The 17890-nt window shown below is 45.9% G+C and overlaps 1 protein-coding gene across 1 annotated transcript in view; it reads left to right on the forward strand.

Moving 5' to 3' along the window:
* The first annotated feature begins 5181 nt into the window (after nt 1-5181).
* The window catches only part of Tcl1a (T-cell leukemia/lymphoma 1A), an 18277-nt gene continuing 5568 nt past the window's right edge, over nt 5182-17890 (forward strand). The window contains exons 1-2 of the mRNA XM_013517147.1: nt 5182-5334; nt 8267-8440. Coding sequence (XP_013372601.1) covers nt 5206-5334; nt 8267-8440 — 303 coding nt within the window. The 5' untranslated portion in view covers nt 5182-5205. The remainder of the gene's footprint in view (nt 5335-8266; nt 8441-17890) is intronic.

The following is a 17890-nucleotide window of genomic DNA, read 5'->3' on the forward strand; positions in this document are numbered from 1 at the left end:
CGGGAGACTGGCTAAAAAAATTGGAAAAAGACACAACTAGATTGTTAATGTTCGTGTATATATATTTTTCTATATCTCAGATATAAAAATAAATCCCAGACCATATTAGTTGACTAGAATTCCACATAAAATATCCTTAAAATTGAAAAGCTCATCGAGGAGTCCTGGGTAATCATGACTATGGAGGAACAAGAAAACAGCCTGCTGCTAGCCACAGGTGCAAGTCTCTCGGTCCTTCTTTTCAGTCCTGGCCTTCCTTCCAGCCATCATACCTCAGTGAAAGGAGTCACTGGTGAGGAGGTAATATGCTATTTTTGACAACCCTTAGGCTGTAACTACTTAATAGATCCCTCTTGCATATCTCTGTCTTCCTGAGAAACCACTCTGAAGATACCACCACATATTACAGCAGCCATTGATATTTTCCTACTAATCTATCCATAACTGTGTTAAGTTTGTAATGTTCCTATCCTATTTCATAATGTATGTTTATTATTATGTGTTTCCTACAACAACCATTGAGAATAGTTAATGATTTTTCAATAGGTCACTCATGTATAGCTCTATTTATTTTCTTTAGAAGCCACTTTGAAGATACCAAAGTATAGCACAACAACTCTTGATAATCTCCTACCTCTTTTGTCTCTAACTCACTATTATTTGTCTATTTGTTTTCCTGAGAAACTATTTTGTAGATAATAATACGTAAAACGATAACCATTGATAATTTCCTACCATTTTGTCTGTAATTTGCTAAGTCCCCCCTATTATTATGTTATCCTTCTTTTATTCTTTAAAATAAAAAAAAAATTGAAAAGCTAAGTCAAGAGATACTTTTCAAATGGTATCAAGCACATTTTCAGTGTGAGAGCTAAAAGCAGTACATAGTCAATATATTTATCTCAGCCTGTATATGCTAGGAGCAGGAAGACTGTCAGTCAATATTTTAGGAGAGAGGAAAATAAAGAGATACAGTATATGGAATATTTTTCTGAGGGGAAATTAATGGCACTAAGTTCAGGAACTGAGGGGAACAAGAAGACCATCTTGGTGCGCACCACCAGTACCTTTAAAATACCATGCAAAGTATGGAGTCATGCCAGAAATGTTTCTGATACAGATTTAGCAAATTTGCCTCTGGGCAAATGTGGGGAGCCACATTTCTCTTTAAACTGCCCATTGCAATCCTACTATACGTGCTTCTCACCAGCTGGCAAGGCTCATCTATTGAGTACCATTGTGTACATTTTGATGCTTATGGACGGTGTTTTGCTTTTGCAGTTGCATTTTGTGCATGAATCAGGCTGGAATGTGATTAAGCTAGGGCAGTGATGGCAAACCTTTTAGAGACAAGTGCCCAAATGGCAATCCAAAACTCACCTCACACAAAGTGCCAACACTGCAATTAAACCTGAATACTGAGGTTTTGGTTTGAAAAAAAAAAAAAAAAATCTCGTATATTAACATCTTTTGTTTTAAAACAAAAACAACATATGTGCCACAGGTATTCCACCACTGGTATAGGACCTTGTTACCAGTAAGTGTTTTGTAAGCCATTAGAATTTACCTCACCGAGGAACACTTTAAACATGTAGAATCTTGAAGCCTGCCCCAAACCTACTGAAATTAGAATCTGCATTCTAACAAGGCCCTGTGTACATCTTAAAGTAAGAGAAACATTTAAAACTTAAAACTCTGTTAAATTAAAGGAGAGATAGATGGTAGCTAAGCAATGGCAAAGCTGGGGTCAGCATCTGAGTTCTACTTGGAATATCCTTGTCCCCAGTTCTTTATTCATCTAGAGAAGATACAAGTCCATCCCGTAGGAGTAAAGGTAGTAGTAACGTCTCTTTACCCTGAGCTCACTTGATCAACAGTTTTAATTATCTGAAATATGGCCCATACCTACAAATAACCAAAAAATCCACTCCTAGCACTAGCATCGGTCCTACATATCAGGGCTTTTGTGAGATCTCAGACCCTTACAGTTCTAATAAACTTAGTGTTCTGGTTTCCTGTCCCTGAAAGATTGGAATCAGCAACTTTAGAGTAAAAGAAATAAAATATGGGATCAGGGTGAAGTTTACAATGAAAATTAATGGTAGAAAGAATAGCATTGACATTTTCATGGTTATTTAGTTTTATAAATCTGTAACTCAGATTTTACCCCAATGGTACTTATGCCTCACTGTATGAGACAATCACCCAAGAAGTTAGTTCTTTTTCAAAAGTAAAATACTCAAGCTTCAACCTCAGAGATTCTGATATACTCAGTGTGGAGTGGGACCTAGGCCCAGGTATGTTATTAGAGCTTCCCAGGTGAATGTCGATGGATTAGGGACAGTTAGTAAAGGGTTCCTTGGCCAGGACACCTGCATAGCTTCTGCATCATCTCTTTACACCTTGCTGCAACCATTGGCAACAGGTAGGATGAACTTGGTGACCCGGATTTCCTATTAAGAGGAAAACACTTAGTACATGAGAATTCATTTTGACAGAGAATAAGATAGCCGAGAATTAAGTGAAACAAAAATACATATATTACTCCTGTTTCCTAGAGACATAGGCATCCTCCCCCATAGGTCAAACCTCATCTCACCAGGTTCACAAATCACCTGGGGTCTTGTGCAGTGAGGATTCTGGCTCATGAGGCCAGGAGGGGGCTCAGATTCTGCAGTCCTCATGAGCTCCAGGTGCTGCTTAGAGTCCCCGTGGATTATCCTGGCAGTTGTGATTCCCTCTTAACTCCCTTTCTGGGACCCAAACAAGGATAGCTTCCTCGCTCCTGAAGAGTGAACTCCATGGACGTGCTTGAGATTGAGGGCTCAAATATGTGCTCAAAACCATAGGCTTTCATGAACTAGTGTTATGAGTTATTCTTTTTCTTTGTTAACTGTTCCCTCTTCCCCTGGGCAACTTTATTGGAGGATCAGAGACGGATTTTGTGAGAAATGAGCTTACAGTGCATTTAGCTCAGCCTATTCGTTACAAAAGCAGGGTAGCTGAGGACTGGCCAAGGACTGGCCAAGCTCACAGGTGACAGTGGTAAAGTCAAAACTAGTCCAAGCTCACAGGTGACAGTGGTAAAGTCAAAACTAGTCCTAAGGTGGGACATGAAAGCATCAAATAAGGAATTCGGTCAAAATGATTGTTTTGGGAACATCCACTTATGTCTCCCTCAGAGAACCTGAGACTAATAAAGGGAAAACTCAGAAAGGGACAGAAAATTCTAAAGCTAGGCTGACTGGCACGGGAGCCCTGAGATGAAGTAGATAACAGGCTGGGGAGACGCCCCTGTCTGAAAGCCACACAATAGCTATTGTCTCCCCTCTTGGGGAATTTCCTTGAGCAAGGGCCTTGGCCTCCACAGAAGTCGTCTTTGAATGCTTCAGTCATCTGATTTGATTTTCATTTTCTGGAAACTCTTCTCAAATAATTTTCTAAATCCCACACAATAATGATGTGCACTCTTGTTCAATATTAAGAAGCCCTTGTGCAAAATTAAAGAATTTTTTTTCAAAGTGAGGGAAAAGGGAACCATATTCCCAGAACATGCAGAAACTTATTTAGCCAAAGGGATCTGATTCTTTTTCCATTCTTTCTTTCTTTGTTGCCCCTTAGAAAGACAGAGTGAACGCAAATGAAATAGACAGATTCAGTTACATCGTCAGTGCTGGGGCCAGTTACAGGCTCCATCCCTGTGGCTAGCTCAGTGGCCATCCTGGCTCCTCAGGGGCCCCTTCCCTTGCCACACAAGACCATCCCGATGGCCCCGTTCTGACCTCAAAACCCTGGACATGACTGAGCCTTTCTCCAACAAAGCTTATTCCCCAGGCTTTCATCTTATTATGTGGTTATCTGGGTCTGGAGTCAAAGAGCCATCCACAGGGAAATCATCCTGAAAGCTGCAAGTCTGAATACTAAACAAGAGCACCACTAAGGAGCCCGCTGGAAGAGAGGTTGGCTGGGCTCACAGCCCCTGCCCCACCTCAGGCTGCATTTGGCTTTGTCTTCCATTTGAGTCCCTGGCTCATCCCACCACAGCTCTTTGAAAGGAGGCCGCATCCCCATCAGCTCGGGCACTGTGCTGTCTAGAAGGGCAGAGCGGAACCCACTTGCCAGGTGGACTGGGTCGTTTTTACTTGCGTGACATTCAGAGGTCACAGGTTGTTTTCTTGCAGCCTCGGCGGAGAGTAGCTAGGTGAGGCATCCGCCGGCTATCAGCAGCGCTGTTGTGAGAAGCCTGGAGCTGGTTTCCCCGTTTCTCATGACACTTCACTTTCTTAATTGCCTTCATGGGCATGTGTAACAGCAGAATAAAGGGCAATTGCTCTCTATTCTTTATTGTAATTTACAAAGAGATCGGTTTGATCGTGGAACCTAGGGACTTTTCAAATCCATTGATCTTGGGCTGCAGGGAAGGGTTTCTTTTGACACATTCATCTCAAATGATGCGTTTACTAATGAATTTAAAGAATAAAGGGAAAACCCATGTTTCTTCCACACCATGTTTCGCAATGGCTATTACATGACCACAGTATCATCAAAGCCATGGAAAAATGCATATTCTGGGTGTGGGAAAGGGAGGGGAGCTTCAAGAGTTACACTCTCCCAAGAAAACTGATTCTGACACCCCAAAACCCCAGGCTGAAGGTGATTCCGGGGAGCTGGGAAACCACGGACCTGGTTCCGACTCCTGCGTTCTCTTCTGATCCCTGAACATGAGAAAGGGCCCTGGTGCTGGACGGCCTAGGGTCCACTATGAAGCCTGAGTTCAGAGTGTGGCTTGAGCAGCTACACACAGTGGCTGGTTTGGACTGCAGAGCCCAAGAGGAGCAGAAGACAGCTGCAGCTTCTCCCCCAAGAGGAAAGGGCGGACACCTGAGTATCTCTCCAGGAAGCAGCGGAGAGTGCAAAGAAGAGAAGGCTGGCTGAGGCCTGGGGCCTGGTGGGGCGTTCCATCCTGGGTGCCCCGAGCGTCTGGCCTCACGGCCCCGCCCACTCACCCTGCGCCCCGCCCCTCTCCCTGACCTCCTGCCTCATGCTCCACGTGCGCCCCGCCCACCAGCCTCGCGCCCCGCCCTCCATCACCCCGACGCCCGGGGGCGCCCACGTGTCCTTGGCTATAAAGCTACTACAGACCAGCCGGGGGTCAGCGAGCGGCCTTCCGAGGTTGCGTTTTTGTTTTTGCACTGCCCAGGCGCCATGGCCGAGTCCTTGTTCTTCAACAGGCAGCTAAAGCACCTAACCGAGCACCCCAGCCGCCTGTGGATATGGGACAAGGTCACGTTCATGGATGAGCAGCGGCGCACCTGGCTGCCGATAATTCTCCAGGTACAGCCCACCCTGGGGCCGCAGGAGGCCTCCTGCCCTGTGGGGTGCAGGGGCTAGGGACCCCCCTTGCCCGGGTTGCCCAGCACCCTCTGAAGCTGCCTGCAGCAGGGCTCTGCCGGCTGCAGTCTCCAGGCCAGGAAGGAGGGCGGGCAGGCCAGGAGGGGCCCCGGCCAAGTCGGGACCCTGGCGGGAGTGTGTGGCGGCGAGCTTCCGGGTTCTAATCCGTGCAGCGGGAATATCTTTAAACTAAGTGGTGTAGGGGCTAATCGCCAGAATCTTCTTAAACTGGTCCAAAAAACCTCTGACTTACAAAGCACCCTCACTAGATGGAGAACCAGGGCCTAGGACGAGGGGAGCTCGTGCCTCCCCTACGCTCGGGAACAAACCTGCCAACATAGTAGTAGCAAAGCTGGTGTGGAATGCGTGCTGGTGAGAATGACGATAGATCTTTAGTTGTTATTTTAAAAGAAAAATAACTGAAAAAAGAGAAAACATATAACTCAAAACATGGCTGGAATGCAGCCACTCGGTAGACTAAGGCAGGAGGATCACAAGTCTGAGGCTTGTCTGGGCAAATTGGGGAAACCCTGCCTCAAAATTTAAAGAAAAAGAGGACAAGAGCTGGGGATGTAGGTCGGTGATAGAGCACCTGCCCAGCACGCATGAAGCCCTAGATTCAATCCCTAGTACTGTAAAACATATATATTTCCTTTATGTACGTATTTTCTTTTTTTATTATTATTTTTATTTTAAAGAGAGTAGTACGTGAGAAACAAACCAACAAAAAAATAGAACAGTAGCGGCATTCCAGTATCACGAACATAAACAAATCAAAGCAAAAGCATTCAAAGTGATACAGGGTCTCAAGACAAATTAATACAAATCAACAGTGGTTGTTACACTGCGTATCGCTATCCTCAATATGTAAGTATTTTCAATCAGCTTGGGTTTATTCAAAGCAGTTGAAGCTTTGGTGGTGAAACTCGCCATACATAAACCAAGGAAAGGTGGAAAAGAACAATGAAAATGTATACTGTAGACTATTTACGAAACATAATAGCAGACCCACACTGAGTGTTGACTTTGTCTCCACTTTGCAGATGAAGACCCTGAAGCTTAAATGTAAACCTGCCCCAGGGGTCAGCCAGGGCTTGCATTTTCAGGCTCTTAACTGCAAACTGAATTTGCATTTTGATTGCCATTTCAGTTTTTTAAGGATACATACAGGCTTTTTAAAAAGCAATTTAATTGTTTACCTCTTTTTTGGTGAAGTTTTTAAATATTTTGGTAGATCTCATTTTAAATCTCTAACTGGGAAATATCTTCTCACCAAAACGATGAAGCCAGCAGATTTTCATGGTATTGGTCTCATCTGAAAAATAACCCATTAGCAACATTTGGGGCAGGATTTGCCTCTCATAGGAGAAAGAAACGGTGTTTTGATATGTAGTGATTTGGTTAAATTAAAAGGAAAAGAATAATTGAAACAAAGTGGTGAAAGGATCTAGAAGACAATATAACACAGCAAGAATAGTGATTTTCAGGGCACTTACATCGTGTACAATGATCTTCCAGTTTTTTTAAAAAAAACTATTTCATTGGCAAAAATTTTTACAAAACTATTTTCACCTTGAGAAAATACTGAGCAAATGCTAGTACTTGATTCATACTCACTGAATAAACGTGAAGATGCCTTTACACTCATTGAATGAACGTGGCTGTGAGGGTCTGCAGGGATTGGGTTGGGAAGTGGACACAGCTGGGGGACACAGACGGGAGGAACACTGGTGGTTAAATTGTGTAGGAAGAAGAAATACATGTGGGTGGCCGCGGTTAACACTGTTGGCCCTCATTTTCTGTTACCTTTCTGAATCTTTGTTCGGGGCCTGCCTAAATGGATATCATAGAGTTCGATTTTGCTGATTTTTTTCCTTGAATATTTAAAAGGGACTCATTTTTTTTGTTTTTTTTGTTTTTTTTTTTTTGTTTTTTTTTTGGTTTTTGGTTTTTCTCCGGTACCGGGAACCGAACTCACAACCTTGCGCTTGCCAGGCAGGCGCTTTTGCCGCTGAGCTAAATCTCCAGCCCCGGGACTCATTTTTAGTTATTGATAAAACTGTGTTGGGTCTCCACTCAGGCACATGTCCTGTTTGTCTGTAACAGACGCACACTTGAGCAGAGGCCTGCCTAGCAGAGGGCTGTGAGCTGTGTAGATCCAGGAACGAAGTTCTGGGCGGGCAGAATGGTGGTCTGACGGACTGGTGGGAGCGGGCATGAGTGTGGCCGGTCCCAGAAGTGGCCAGGAGGCCTGTGTGGCTGGAACAAAGTGGAGGGAGGTGGAGCCCGCTGCGGGGGCCCTTGTGGATCCATGGGCCATGGTAAGAGTGCAGTATCGCTCTGCCCATGATGCGAAGCATGAAGGAGCTGTGATTTTCAGCTGCTCAGCTGGGCTGCTTTGCAGAGACCTGGCTGTGGCAGGCAAGGCAACAAGTCAGGAGGTAGTTGCTGGAGTGCAGGAGATAAACATGGTAGGGGGTCAGGAGAGTGAAGAATGTCAGTAGAATCTGGGATCCAGGGGTATCTTATCTAAAGGAAGAAATAGAAAAAATGTAAAAAAGCCCCAATTCCAGGTAAATAGGTCCCAAGCCAAGGGCCGTGTGGCCCACACCGGCACCGGAAGCCTGGCAGGAGCAAGCATACCCTCTGTGACTCTGTCTGAGTGGCTAGTTTTGTGCTGTCCCAGCCAGAGTCCCTGCCATCAGTGGGCACTGCCCGTGGGGCTGAGCATCAGGCACGGTGGTCGCCTGCCTCTTGCGTTGGTTTCTGTCAGCTCAGGCTGGGGCTGCGGGGAGCAGGAAGGACCCTGTCAGTCTCAGGCCTGGAGGAGTCTGGTGAGTGGGACCTGAACGTGTACCCTGTCTTTCCTCTGCAGACAGAGAATAACATGCAGGTGCTCATGCGGCAGGAAACGGTCACCGTGGGGGACCCCCAGAGCCCCACCCAGCTCCGCTCATGCCCTCTGCCTCTGATGTGGCAACACTACCCCTCCGACAGAGTATACCGAGCCAGCGACTCCACCTTATGGCGTGTAGTGTACCACATCGAGGCAAGCGCTGGGCTCCCCAGGGCCAGGCGGGTGGTCTAGGGTGGCCCTGCCCCTGGCAACTCTGTGCCTGTTTTTCCTTCTACCCCAGCACCGAACACTGAAATAGGGGAGGGTTCACAACTGCAAGTTTATAAAGGGCTGGACCAGACAGGACTTAGAACTAAAGGGCTTGTCGTCCCCGAGGGCCCCACGGAAACCCTTGGGGAGCAGGAAAGTCTTGCTGATGGCAGTGACAGGCTGAAGCTGTGCCACACCCCGGTCCTGCCAGTGAGTGCCCAGGCTAGAATGGAGTGGGGCCCTGGGGCGCTGGTCTGATCACCCCTCTCTCCTCCTCCTGCCCTCAGTTCTGTGGTACAGAGGACATCCTCCTGGAGAAGGTGCCGAACCAGGAGTGACTTTGACGTGGTGAGCACCCAGGGCCCAACCGGGAATCCAGTCTGAGCAGCCTCCTGGGAAGAAGGAGCGCCCCTCCCATACTGCTGCCCCAGAGGGTCCCCAGTTGGACAGGCTTCCCAGGGCTGCCCTGTCTCTCTGCTACCACCACAAGAGCCAGCCCCATGCCTCCAGCTGCAGTGCCACGGGTCACAGCTGGCACCTTGGTTGACAGCGCCCAGTGTTAGAAAAGCACATTGCTCAGTCATCATGTTAGATGGCTCCGTTCAGGGCACAGTGACCCCCAGCTCCCTGGCCAGCCCCAGCAAGCCCCTGTGCGGTGCTTCCCTTTGCCTCTACCTGTCCCCTCTCGCCCCTTCCCAGGTCTTGCAGTTCCAACTCTGCTCGCCCTTGGCCCGCAGTGGGATGTCTTGCTGTGTTCACCTGGTTGCCTAGTCCTGTGTGTGGGTTACTGTCACTGCGCAAGGAGGAGATGCCTGGCCAGAGGATGCGCCCTACCCAGGCTGCTGGACCTGCTCGCAGCCCTTTGGGCTCCCTCGGCCCTCAGCCCCGCTGCTGCCCTGGCAGGCGGCACCAGCAAGGAAGCCTGGTCTTTATCATTTCCTCCAGTGCCCGCTGTACCTGTGCCTCTAGTTTTCCCAGCTGGCAGATGATTTTCGGTTTCTCTCTCCCTTCCAGTGTCTTGTGATCGTATCCAGGAACCGTTTCCGTTCTGTCCCCGCAGCTTTGTGGGTCGGGTGGATCAGCTGCCTCTTCAGGTGCTAAGCCTATGCACACCTGTCCTACAAAGCCTCATTCACCCCAGAGGCGCAGGCCTGAGCCTGTTGGTCCATGGCCCCCAGCACCTGGCATTGCAAGAGGCCAGGCAAGCAACTGACATGGGGGGCCTTCGGGTTGCCCATCTTAGGAGGGAGAGGGTAAGGTTCCTTTCTTCGACAGGTACCCCTGCACACACACACAGGCCTCGTGAGATTGGATATGGTATGAACACTTTGTAATGTTGACTGATTAAATGAATGATGCTTCATAGAACTTGGGCCGAGTCCACTTCTATGTTTGACGTCCTGGTGGTGAGCAAGGAGAACAGGCAGTCGCCCTGTCACTGTATTGGAACACGGCATGGGAGAGAGTGCCAGGGACTTCACACATTTCTGACTCTGGAAATAGCACTGAAGGTTTTTCCTCATAGTAATCCAGCTCTCCAAACCCCAGTGTTCCTGGAAGTATGTTTTGAAAACCATTAGAGTGAGTGAGCTCCGAGCAGCTTTGTTGGCAGCTCCAGGAATCACGCCCCTGTGACCGATCCCACCCTGTCGCTCCTGCCTCCGCAACCCCTCAGCCCCGTGGCTCTGTCCCCTCCCCGCCTGGGCTCCGGGTCTGTCCCTGCTTGGGAAGCTCCTGCAGTCAGCCCCAGTGGAGATCCTCCTGTGTGGAACTACCCCCACCTTTTGGGTGCTGACCAGGCTGCTCCCCACTTCCATGACTGGTGCGGGGCACAGTACAGCCTACCCTGTCCCCTCCCAAACCCCTGCTCCTGCACCTTCAAACAGCACTTCAGCAGGACAAGGGGGCACCTTCCAGAGAGGGAGCCAGTGGAGTCCTGGGTCCCACTCCTGTGTGACTTCAGGGCACAACTTCATCACAGAGACATGGGAGGGGGACTTGAGGGTTACCTGAGAAGGCGGAGGGTGGGGCTAGGTCAGTGGAAAATGGCATGTGGGAGCTATGCAAGAGAACACCTTGTGTTCTTGTGCACCGGGGACAGATGAGAAGCATGTCGGGGCGGTGTCTTATCCTAACCCTTGCCTTTCACACTACAGTCTGCGGGAGCAACGACTGTACAGATGCCTCCTGGGGACGCCTGACAGTGGTGCCTGAACAGGAGGAACTCGAGAGACCTGGTAGTTTTCAGAACCCTGGGTTGGGAAACTGTTGCAACATTTTGTTTACCAAATACTGCTCACCACCAGGAACTGTGCTGGGAGGTCTGGATACAGTAGCAAAAGAAGCAGGCCTGGAACCTGCAAAAAAACAAGGAGACCTGAGGGCAGGGCAGGAGTTTGGTATCACAGACTTTAATTTCTTTTTTTATCGGCACATATTCTTAGTACATAATGTTTGTGTTCCTTGTGGGGAATTGGATCTTAATTACTTCTTTCATCCCCGTTCCCCTCTCCCGCCCCCTCTACCCATCTCTTGATCCCCTTCCTGTTTTTGTACATGTTGTCGCACTTCCTGTTTTTGTGCATGTTGTTGCATGCAATGTTCGCCCTCCTTGTGTGGAGTCGGCCCGGCCAGTGACACTCTGTTCGTCCCTGTCTCACCCTGTCTCAGTCCTCCCCTCCATCTCTTGGTCTCCTTCCCCTTTGAGAAAGATCCGTCTCCCTACTTCCCATGATCTTCTATTTTGTTCTTTATTTATACTTTGGGTTTCCATATAAGAGAAACCATGTGACATTTAGGCTTGTGAGCCTGATTTATTTCCATATAGATTTTTAAGACTGTACATTTTTTTGTATTTACTGTTTCTCATATACCACAGATTCTACTGTGTCGTTTTTCATTACCATTATTTCCAAAAAGTCTGCATTTTTCCTGTTTCCTCTAGGCTTATGAGGTTGGCCCTAAACCAGTGAGGGCAAATCTTTCAGAGCTTTCAATGATACAAACAGCAGATCTGCAGCACACGTGCTGCCCTAGACCTATGTTTAAGAAGGCCCTTCCTTCCCTTCCCCTTTCTTTTCTGACAAGGTCTTGCTGTGTGCCCAGACTAGCTTCAGTGGTTCACAGTCCTCATGCCTCAGCCTCCCGAGTAACTGGGATTATAGGCGTGTACCACTGCACCCAGCTTAAAAAGAGTTATCGTAAATTTTTCAGATAGAGGATGTAGCTCAGTGGTACACTGTGTAGTTAGCAAGTACAAGACCCTGGATTCAATCCCCAGCAAGACTCCAAAAAAATTTCAAGTAGAGGGCCTTTTTGTTTTGTAACTTTTGTTATTATAGTTGATTACCCAGAAATCAGGATGTTATATTTTTTAATTTATTCACATCCTTTATGTGGCCTAACATGTTCCGCTTTTATGAATGTTCCATGCACATTTGTAAAGAAGGCATTTCCCTCAGCTGGGTGCGGAGATAGGGTTTCTGCTCTGTTGTTAATATGCTTAGGCTTTCTATGTTCTCAATCATTAATTTTGTCCATTGGATTTATCTTAGCCTGGAAAATTACATAAACACTTCCTATGAGTGGTATAGTTTCATCTTGTTTTTTAATCTCTGGCATCTTATGCTTCATAAAGTTGTTGTACTACTGGCTGTATAAATATTGTTACACCTTGTGCATTATAGCTTTTGAGTTTTTGTCTTTGAGTGTTTCCTGACAAGATTTCTACCATGGCTGATGTAAAGATCGTGAGCTGTGTATTTGCTTCTGTTAATCTGGATTTGCCTGGCATATTTTTCCCATCATCAGAATGTTTTTGTTTTAGGTATGTTTTATAAATATGTTTCATATATTCATATAGAGGAGGAAGGAGAACATACATGTATGTTTATGGGATTTTGCTGCACTTTCTGAATTGGTGAATTAAATCCATTTTTAATCACTTGGTTTTAGTATTGTTTTTCTTTATATATGTATACAGTATCCCTCTATGCTGCCTGTTTTCTAAATTCTTTTTTCCCTTGGCATTGTGTTGGTTTCCATGGTTACAGTTAGACTGGTATCTCAGGTTAATATCTTCATTTGTTTTTTTACAAATACTTCTGACAGTTGCAGCACTATCGAAAGGCCTTTCTATTATGGTGGACATATTCTGTATCTGCATTATCCAGTGTGATAGCCACAAGCTACACATAGCTATGTAGGTTTTGAAATGTGGCTCGTGTGATTGATAAATGGGGCTTCAACTTTATAAGTATTAATTAAGTATAAATAAGCACCTGTGACTGTCAGCCAACCTATTGGAAGCTGCATACATTTTGGTTCCCTTCTATGAATGATACTGGAATTAATAACATTTTCTTCTTCTCCCTCTACAGCATCGAAAGTGATAGCCTTTAAGTGCTAAGTAATACCTTTAAGGCAACCATCAGGCTTACCTTCTGACTATTCTCTCCCTTTTACCATTTTTGACAGCTGAATTATATCTTCATTATCAGAGACTATAACAAATGGAGGTTGGACATCCCTAATCCAAAAACCTGAAATCCAGTACTCTCCAAAATCTGAAACGCTTTGAGCATCGGTATGAGAGCACAAGTGGAAAATTCTGTACCTGACCTTATTTGGGAGGTCATGGTCACATTAATCATTCTGTGTGTACAGCTTTCTTTCATGTACAAAATCATCGAATCTCTTTGACATTACATTCAGGGTACATGCATAAGACACATATGAAACACAAATTTTCATTTATAGACTTGGATTTCATTCTCAAGTTATCTCAAGTGTATATACAATATATAAATATTCCAAAATTTAAAAACTCCAAAATCTAAAATGCTTCTGGTCCCAAAGGATTTCAGATAAGTAATAACCCAGCCTGTATATATAGTTTTCATCCTCATTTCCTGTATTTACTCTTAGTCCTAATGAAAAACTCCCCAAACATTTCTTGATGGTCTGAAACTTTCATAGTGACTTGGGGAAGGAACATGGGAGCAAGGTTCCTTAATTTCAGTCATTTTCATCATAATTTGATACTTGAAGATCACTTCGGCTAAACTTTCAAATCTTTGGCTCACATGTTCTTTCTTGGGTATCTAGTCTATGTTACTCCATTTACTTACTATGATTAAATTTTAAAGTATCCTGGAAAGATTTAATCCCATATAAATTTCTTGATCATTTTTGCTTATGCTGAAGAAATTTGTTTTATATCAAATAATTTTAATAGATTCTGCCTTCAAGTTGACTGTTCTTGGTCATTTGTTCCTTCACGTACTTGGGCTCAAGTCCTGTTTTGTTTTGAGGAGAGTTTTCTTTAATCCTTTCTACTGTAGTGTCCTGCATTCTTTTGAGGGGTGGAGGGTTACATTATGCATCTATTGGATCTTCTTTGCCTGTCTTCTATATCTGGTACTTTTAAAAAAATACTTCTGATCTTTTTATTCTACTGAGTTTTTTACTTCCCTTTTTATACCTTTTTCAACTTTTGGTATTCTAGTGGCTCTGCTAGATTTCATGAGGGGGCTCCAGAAGTTTGGAAAATAAGGCAAATATCATCATTTGGCCCCAAGTTTTACTGTTTTTCAAAGTTACTTCGTTATTATCATTGTATTTGCTTACAAAACAACTTTATCTGTCCTCTAAAGGTGAAACCTCTGAAGAGATAATGCCAATTTTAAAAGCCTCCAAGCTGTCTTTGGGAACTGTGGTGGTTAGGGTAGAGTGTCAACCTGATTGGCTTTGGGATCTACCCAGCAGACTGGCAGAGCAGAGTTCTGGATGTGTCTAGGTGCATCATGGATGCCTGGCCTTGAGGTCTGTGTCTGATCCCTCCACCCTTCTCTCTGGCATTGTTCTCCTGCTCTGCTTCTGAGCCACCATGAACCGAACAGCTTTGCTGTGCACACCTTTCCACCATGATGCTCCTTCCTTGGAATCTGCCAGCCAAGAGCTGAATCTCCCAAAACTATGAGGCAAATTGAACCTCTCTTCCTTTAAATTGTGGGTATTAGTTCCCACCATTTAGGAAAACTGACTAATACAGGTACCGAGTGAGTTAACCTTAACCAGTCCAGTGAATTTATTGCCAGTCAGTGAACCTCCCACGGCAAGCACAATGTATAGATTTAAGAGAAATTTTTCAAGAAAATGCTCTCCTAAATACTTTAATATGGGAGAGCTCTTTGCATTTCTCAGATGTCAAACTTAGAAACAAATTTGGAGACTGGTCCAGTAACATGGAAATTACCCAACAGGTTCATTGGCTAGGATGCCAATTATTTGAGGCCCCAAAAGGCCAAAATCCAGGGAACCTGGCTGGTGCTGCTGTGACCTGGTGTCAGCTCCTTTCAACACTGGCCTCATCAACCCGCTGACCAAGGATACCTAGATGCCATATCCATTTACAGCCTAACTGGCTGGACTGTACTCAGTCGGTATCTGAGTGTCTCATTCCTACTGGTCCTCTGACTCTTGATTGTCACAAATAACACAGTAAATCTTCATTTTGGAAGGGGCACACAGCACATACTTTGCATATCTTGTATAAGAATCTGAGACTGTGATCATAACTCGATAGTCCTGCCTGGCTCACTGTGGAAACCCCTGGGGCCTCACATTTCTATCATCTTTTACCCTGAGCTCTAGCATCTACTTACCTAATTTGGGTCACGGATGATGCTATTCTTATTTCATTCACATGTATCCTGTTCTTACAAGCATCCCACCCCACCTCACCTCTTCCAGAGGCACCACTCTGAGTCCTCCTTCATGAGGCTGCAGTTGACAGACTTTAGAGGCACATCAGGAAGTCACCTGAGTGTTTGGGCAGGTTTATGGGTTCACATTCAGACTCCAGCTTCAAGCAGGAGATCAGACAGTTGTTTTGAAAAAGTCCAGTGATCACTGTTACAACACAGCCCTACCCCGACCCCTACCTCTGGAGTTCTTTCCCCTACATGTTGCTGGGCTCTGGTCTGCCTGGAAGAGCCCCTCCTCCCTTCGCTCGCACGTCCTTGACACACCAACACGCTTACTCCATTTTGCAGAGCAATGTGGCTGTGTAACCTGGGGCTACCTTTCCTTCCTGCAAGGCCGCATGGATATGACTTGTTAAATAAAAAGAAACCTGGTCGCTCTCCTATGGGCAACTCGGGGGGACTTTCAGTACCTCTCTCCTGCTGCCTCCTTTCCTCCTAGTTTACCTACCTAGTGAGTGATCAAGTCTAGAAAGAGGGAGGGAGAGGGAAAGAGTTTGTATGAACAGGAGCCATCCTAGAACTCTCTGGAAAGACGGTAGGGCTGAGGAAAGTCCTGGGGCTCCAGGAGTGAGCAGAAATCTGAGAGGAGAGACTGGGCCTGGCCAAGGAATGGGAGCAAACTGCTGGGCTCAGAAAGAGGCATCCCACTCCTCCCCTTGGGGGAGTTCTATTGTAACAGTGCCTCTTTCACATACAGATAAAAAAGGCTTAGAGACATCAGCACTTGCTCTTATCGCAGAGCTGGATTCAGACACAGGCACTGGCTGCAAGCTGTGCCCGGAGTCACTGTGCCGTAATGCACAGACCAACAAATCACTCCTGCATAGAATCCCAGCCGACAGTTGGGCCCCTCGGGGAAACTGTTTGACTTCTCAGAGCCTCAGTTTCCTCACCTGTAATAAAATAGTGGCATTAAAACCTTTCTCATCATATGGCTTTGAATATTAAATCAGCTAACAGATGGAAACTGCCTAGTACACAATAGATTCAATAAACTTTAATATTCTTCCTTTATGGTATTTTCTACTTTAGTAGAAAGCATCATTCACGGTGCTCTTAAAGAGGAAAATTCAAAAACTTTGCTAAGATTATTCTACTTTGTAAGAGGGAGGACCATAGAAAATGCTGAGAGACACACCAAAGGCATGCCTGATCTTTTATGTTTTATTGGAATAATTTTAACAGGAGGGGAGGAACGGCAGCTGGCCTTCAGTTAGAGAGCAAGCTGTGTTGTAAGAACAACACAGCTTGCTCTATTTTTTAAAAAAAAAATCAAACAATGGGCTCATTTGAGGGGCTCTCTTAACAAACATGACATATAATCACAAATAATTAGGCCGATTTTTGCTCCAAGTTACAGCTGCCTGCATTCAACATTTCTGCTTTCCTGGGTGACTCTTTTAACAGGATGACAAGCACCCTGGTCCCCAGCACTTTGAGCTACCTGATGGGAATGGATTCATCCCGGGGCTGCCCCCACACACCAGGAAAAGCTAAGCCTGTGATAAAAGTGCATGGTCAGCCTTGCAGCTACCTGAAGCAAAGGCCTTTGAACACAAAAGGAAAACCATAAACTTGTGAAATGCACATTTTCCCCTTTACGCTTCTAGATGATCCCTCCCCTAAAGACAGATTTGTAACTACTGCATCCTGAATTTGATTCATCCCAGTTTTCAGTGTTTTTGAACATGTGCACAGCACCTTCCCTTCCAGAAGATTCCAAGTGATTTGCCCACCGCCTGGCAACGGGAGGCTGAGGCCGTGATGCTGGGATCTTAGCCCCACCTTCGGGACTGAGCCACACCAGTTCTGTTCACTTTGTCGGTGGAGAAAAAGAGCTGGGCTAAAAAATAACTACACTGTGTTAGTTATGTGACCAGTGTAGGTTATTTCCTCTGAACCTTACAGAGAAGAGTGAAACAAAATGTACTAGAGGCTGTTGGTTAGGACTTAGCTCCAGCCTGAGTCCCACTAGGCCAAACCAAAAGGGAGTCACTGGGGCTAATATTTTTATCACTGACCTGCAACTATGTTGTTTGTTTGACCATCCAAGAAATCAGGAAAGAAAGAGAAACCAAAGCCAAATCCCCAAGCAAGCATGATGAGGACATCAAGTAACCTTGAAACAACCAAGCTACCTCTTGTTGGGTCTCGGCTTTCCACTGCCCTCACCTCTCTTACACAACCACCCTCTCCACTCCTGCGCACTGCAGCACTCCTTCTATTTTTAGAATTTGGGGTGGGATGATTCTAGAATCAAAGAAGGCGACACTCAGGCCAAGGCTGGGGGTGATGGCACAGTTGCAATGGCTGTTTGAGCCCTGAAGGGCGGCTTTGCGCCTGACAGAGACTGAGTCCTGCCCCCAGAGGGTCAACCGAGGTGAGAAAGGTAAGGCCTTGCTGCTCAGGGCAGGATTTCATGTTGAGAGCCCGGGGAACCAGCAAGTAGTAGATCTGGCTCACCTCCAGCTGTGCGTGAAAAATGAATCAGAGGGGATGAGAATGGATGCAGAGGAAACCAATCAAACTCAGAAGTCTAGGTCCGAAGTTGGCAAAAATTTTCCATGAAAGACTAGATAAGGGGCTGGGGATTTAGCTCAGCGGCAAAAGCGCCTGCCTGGCAAGC

The sequence above is a fragment of the Chinchilla lanigera genome, unplaced genomic scaffold, assembly GCF_000276665.1.
Source record: "Chinchilla lanigera isolate Chin_1 unplaced genomic scaffold, ChiLan1.0 scaffold00037, whole genome shotgun sequence".
Lineage (NCBI taxonomy): Eukaryota > Metazoa > Chordata > Mammalia > Rodentia > Chinchillidae > Chinchilla > Chinchilla lanigera.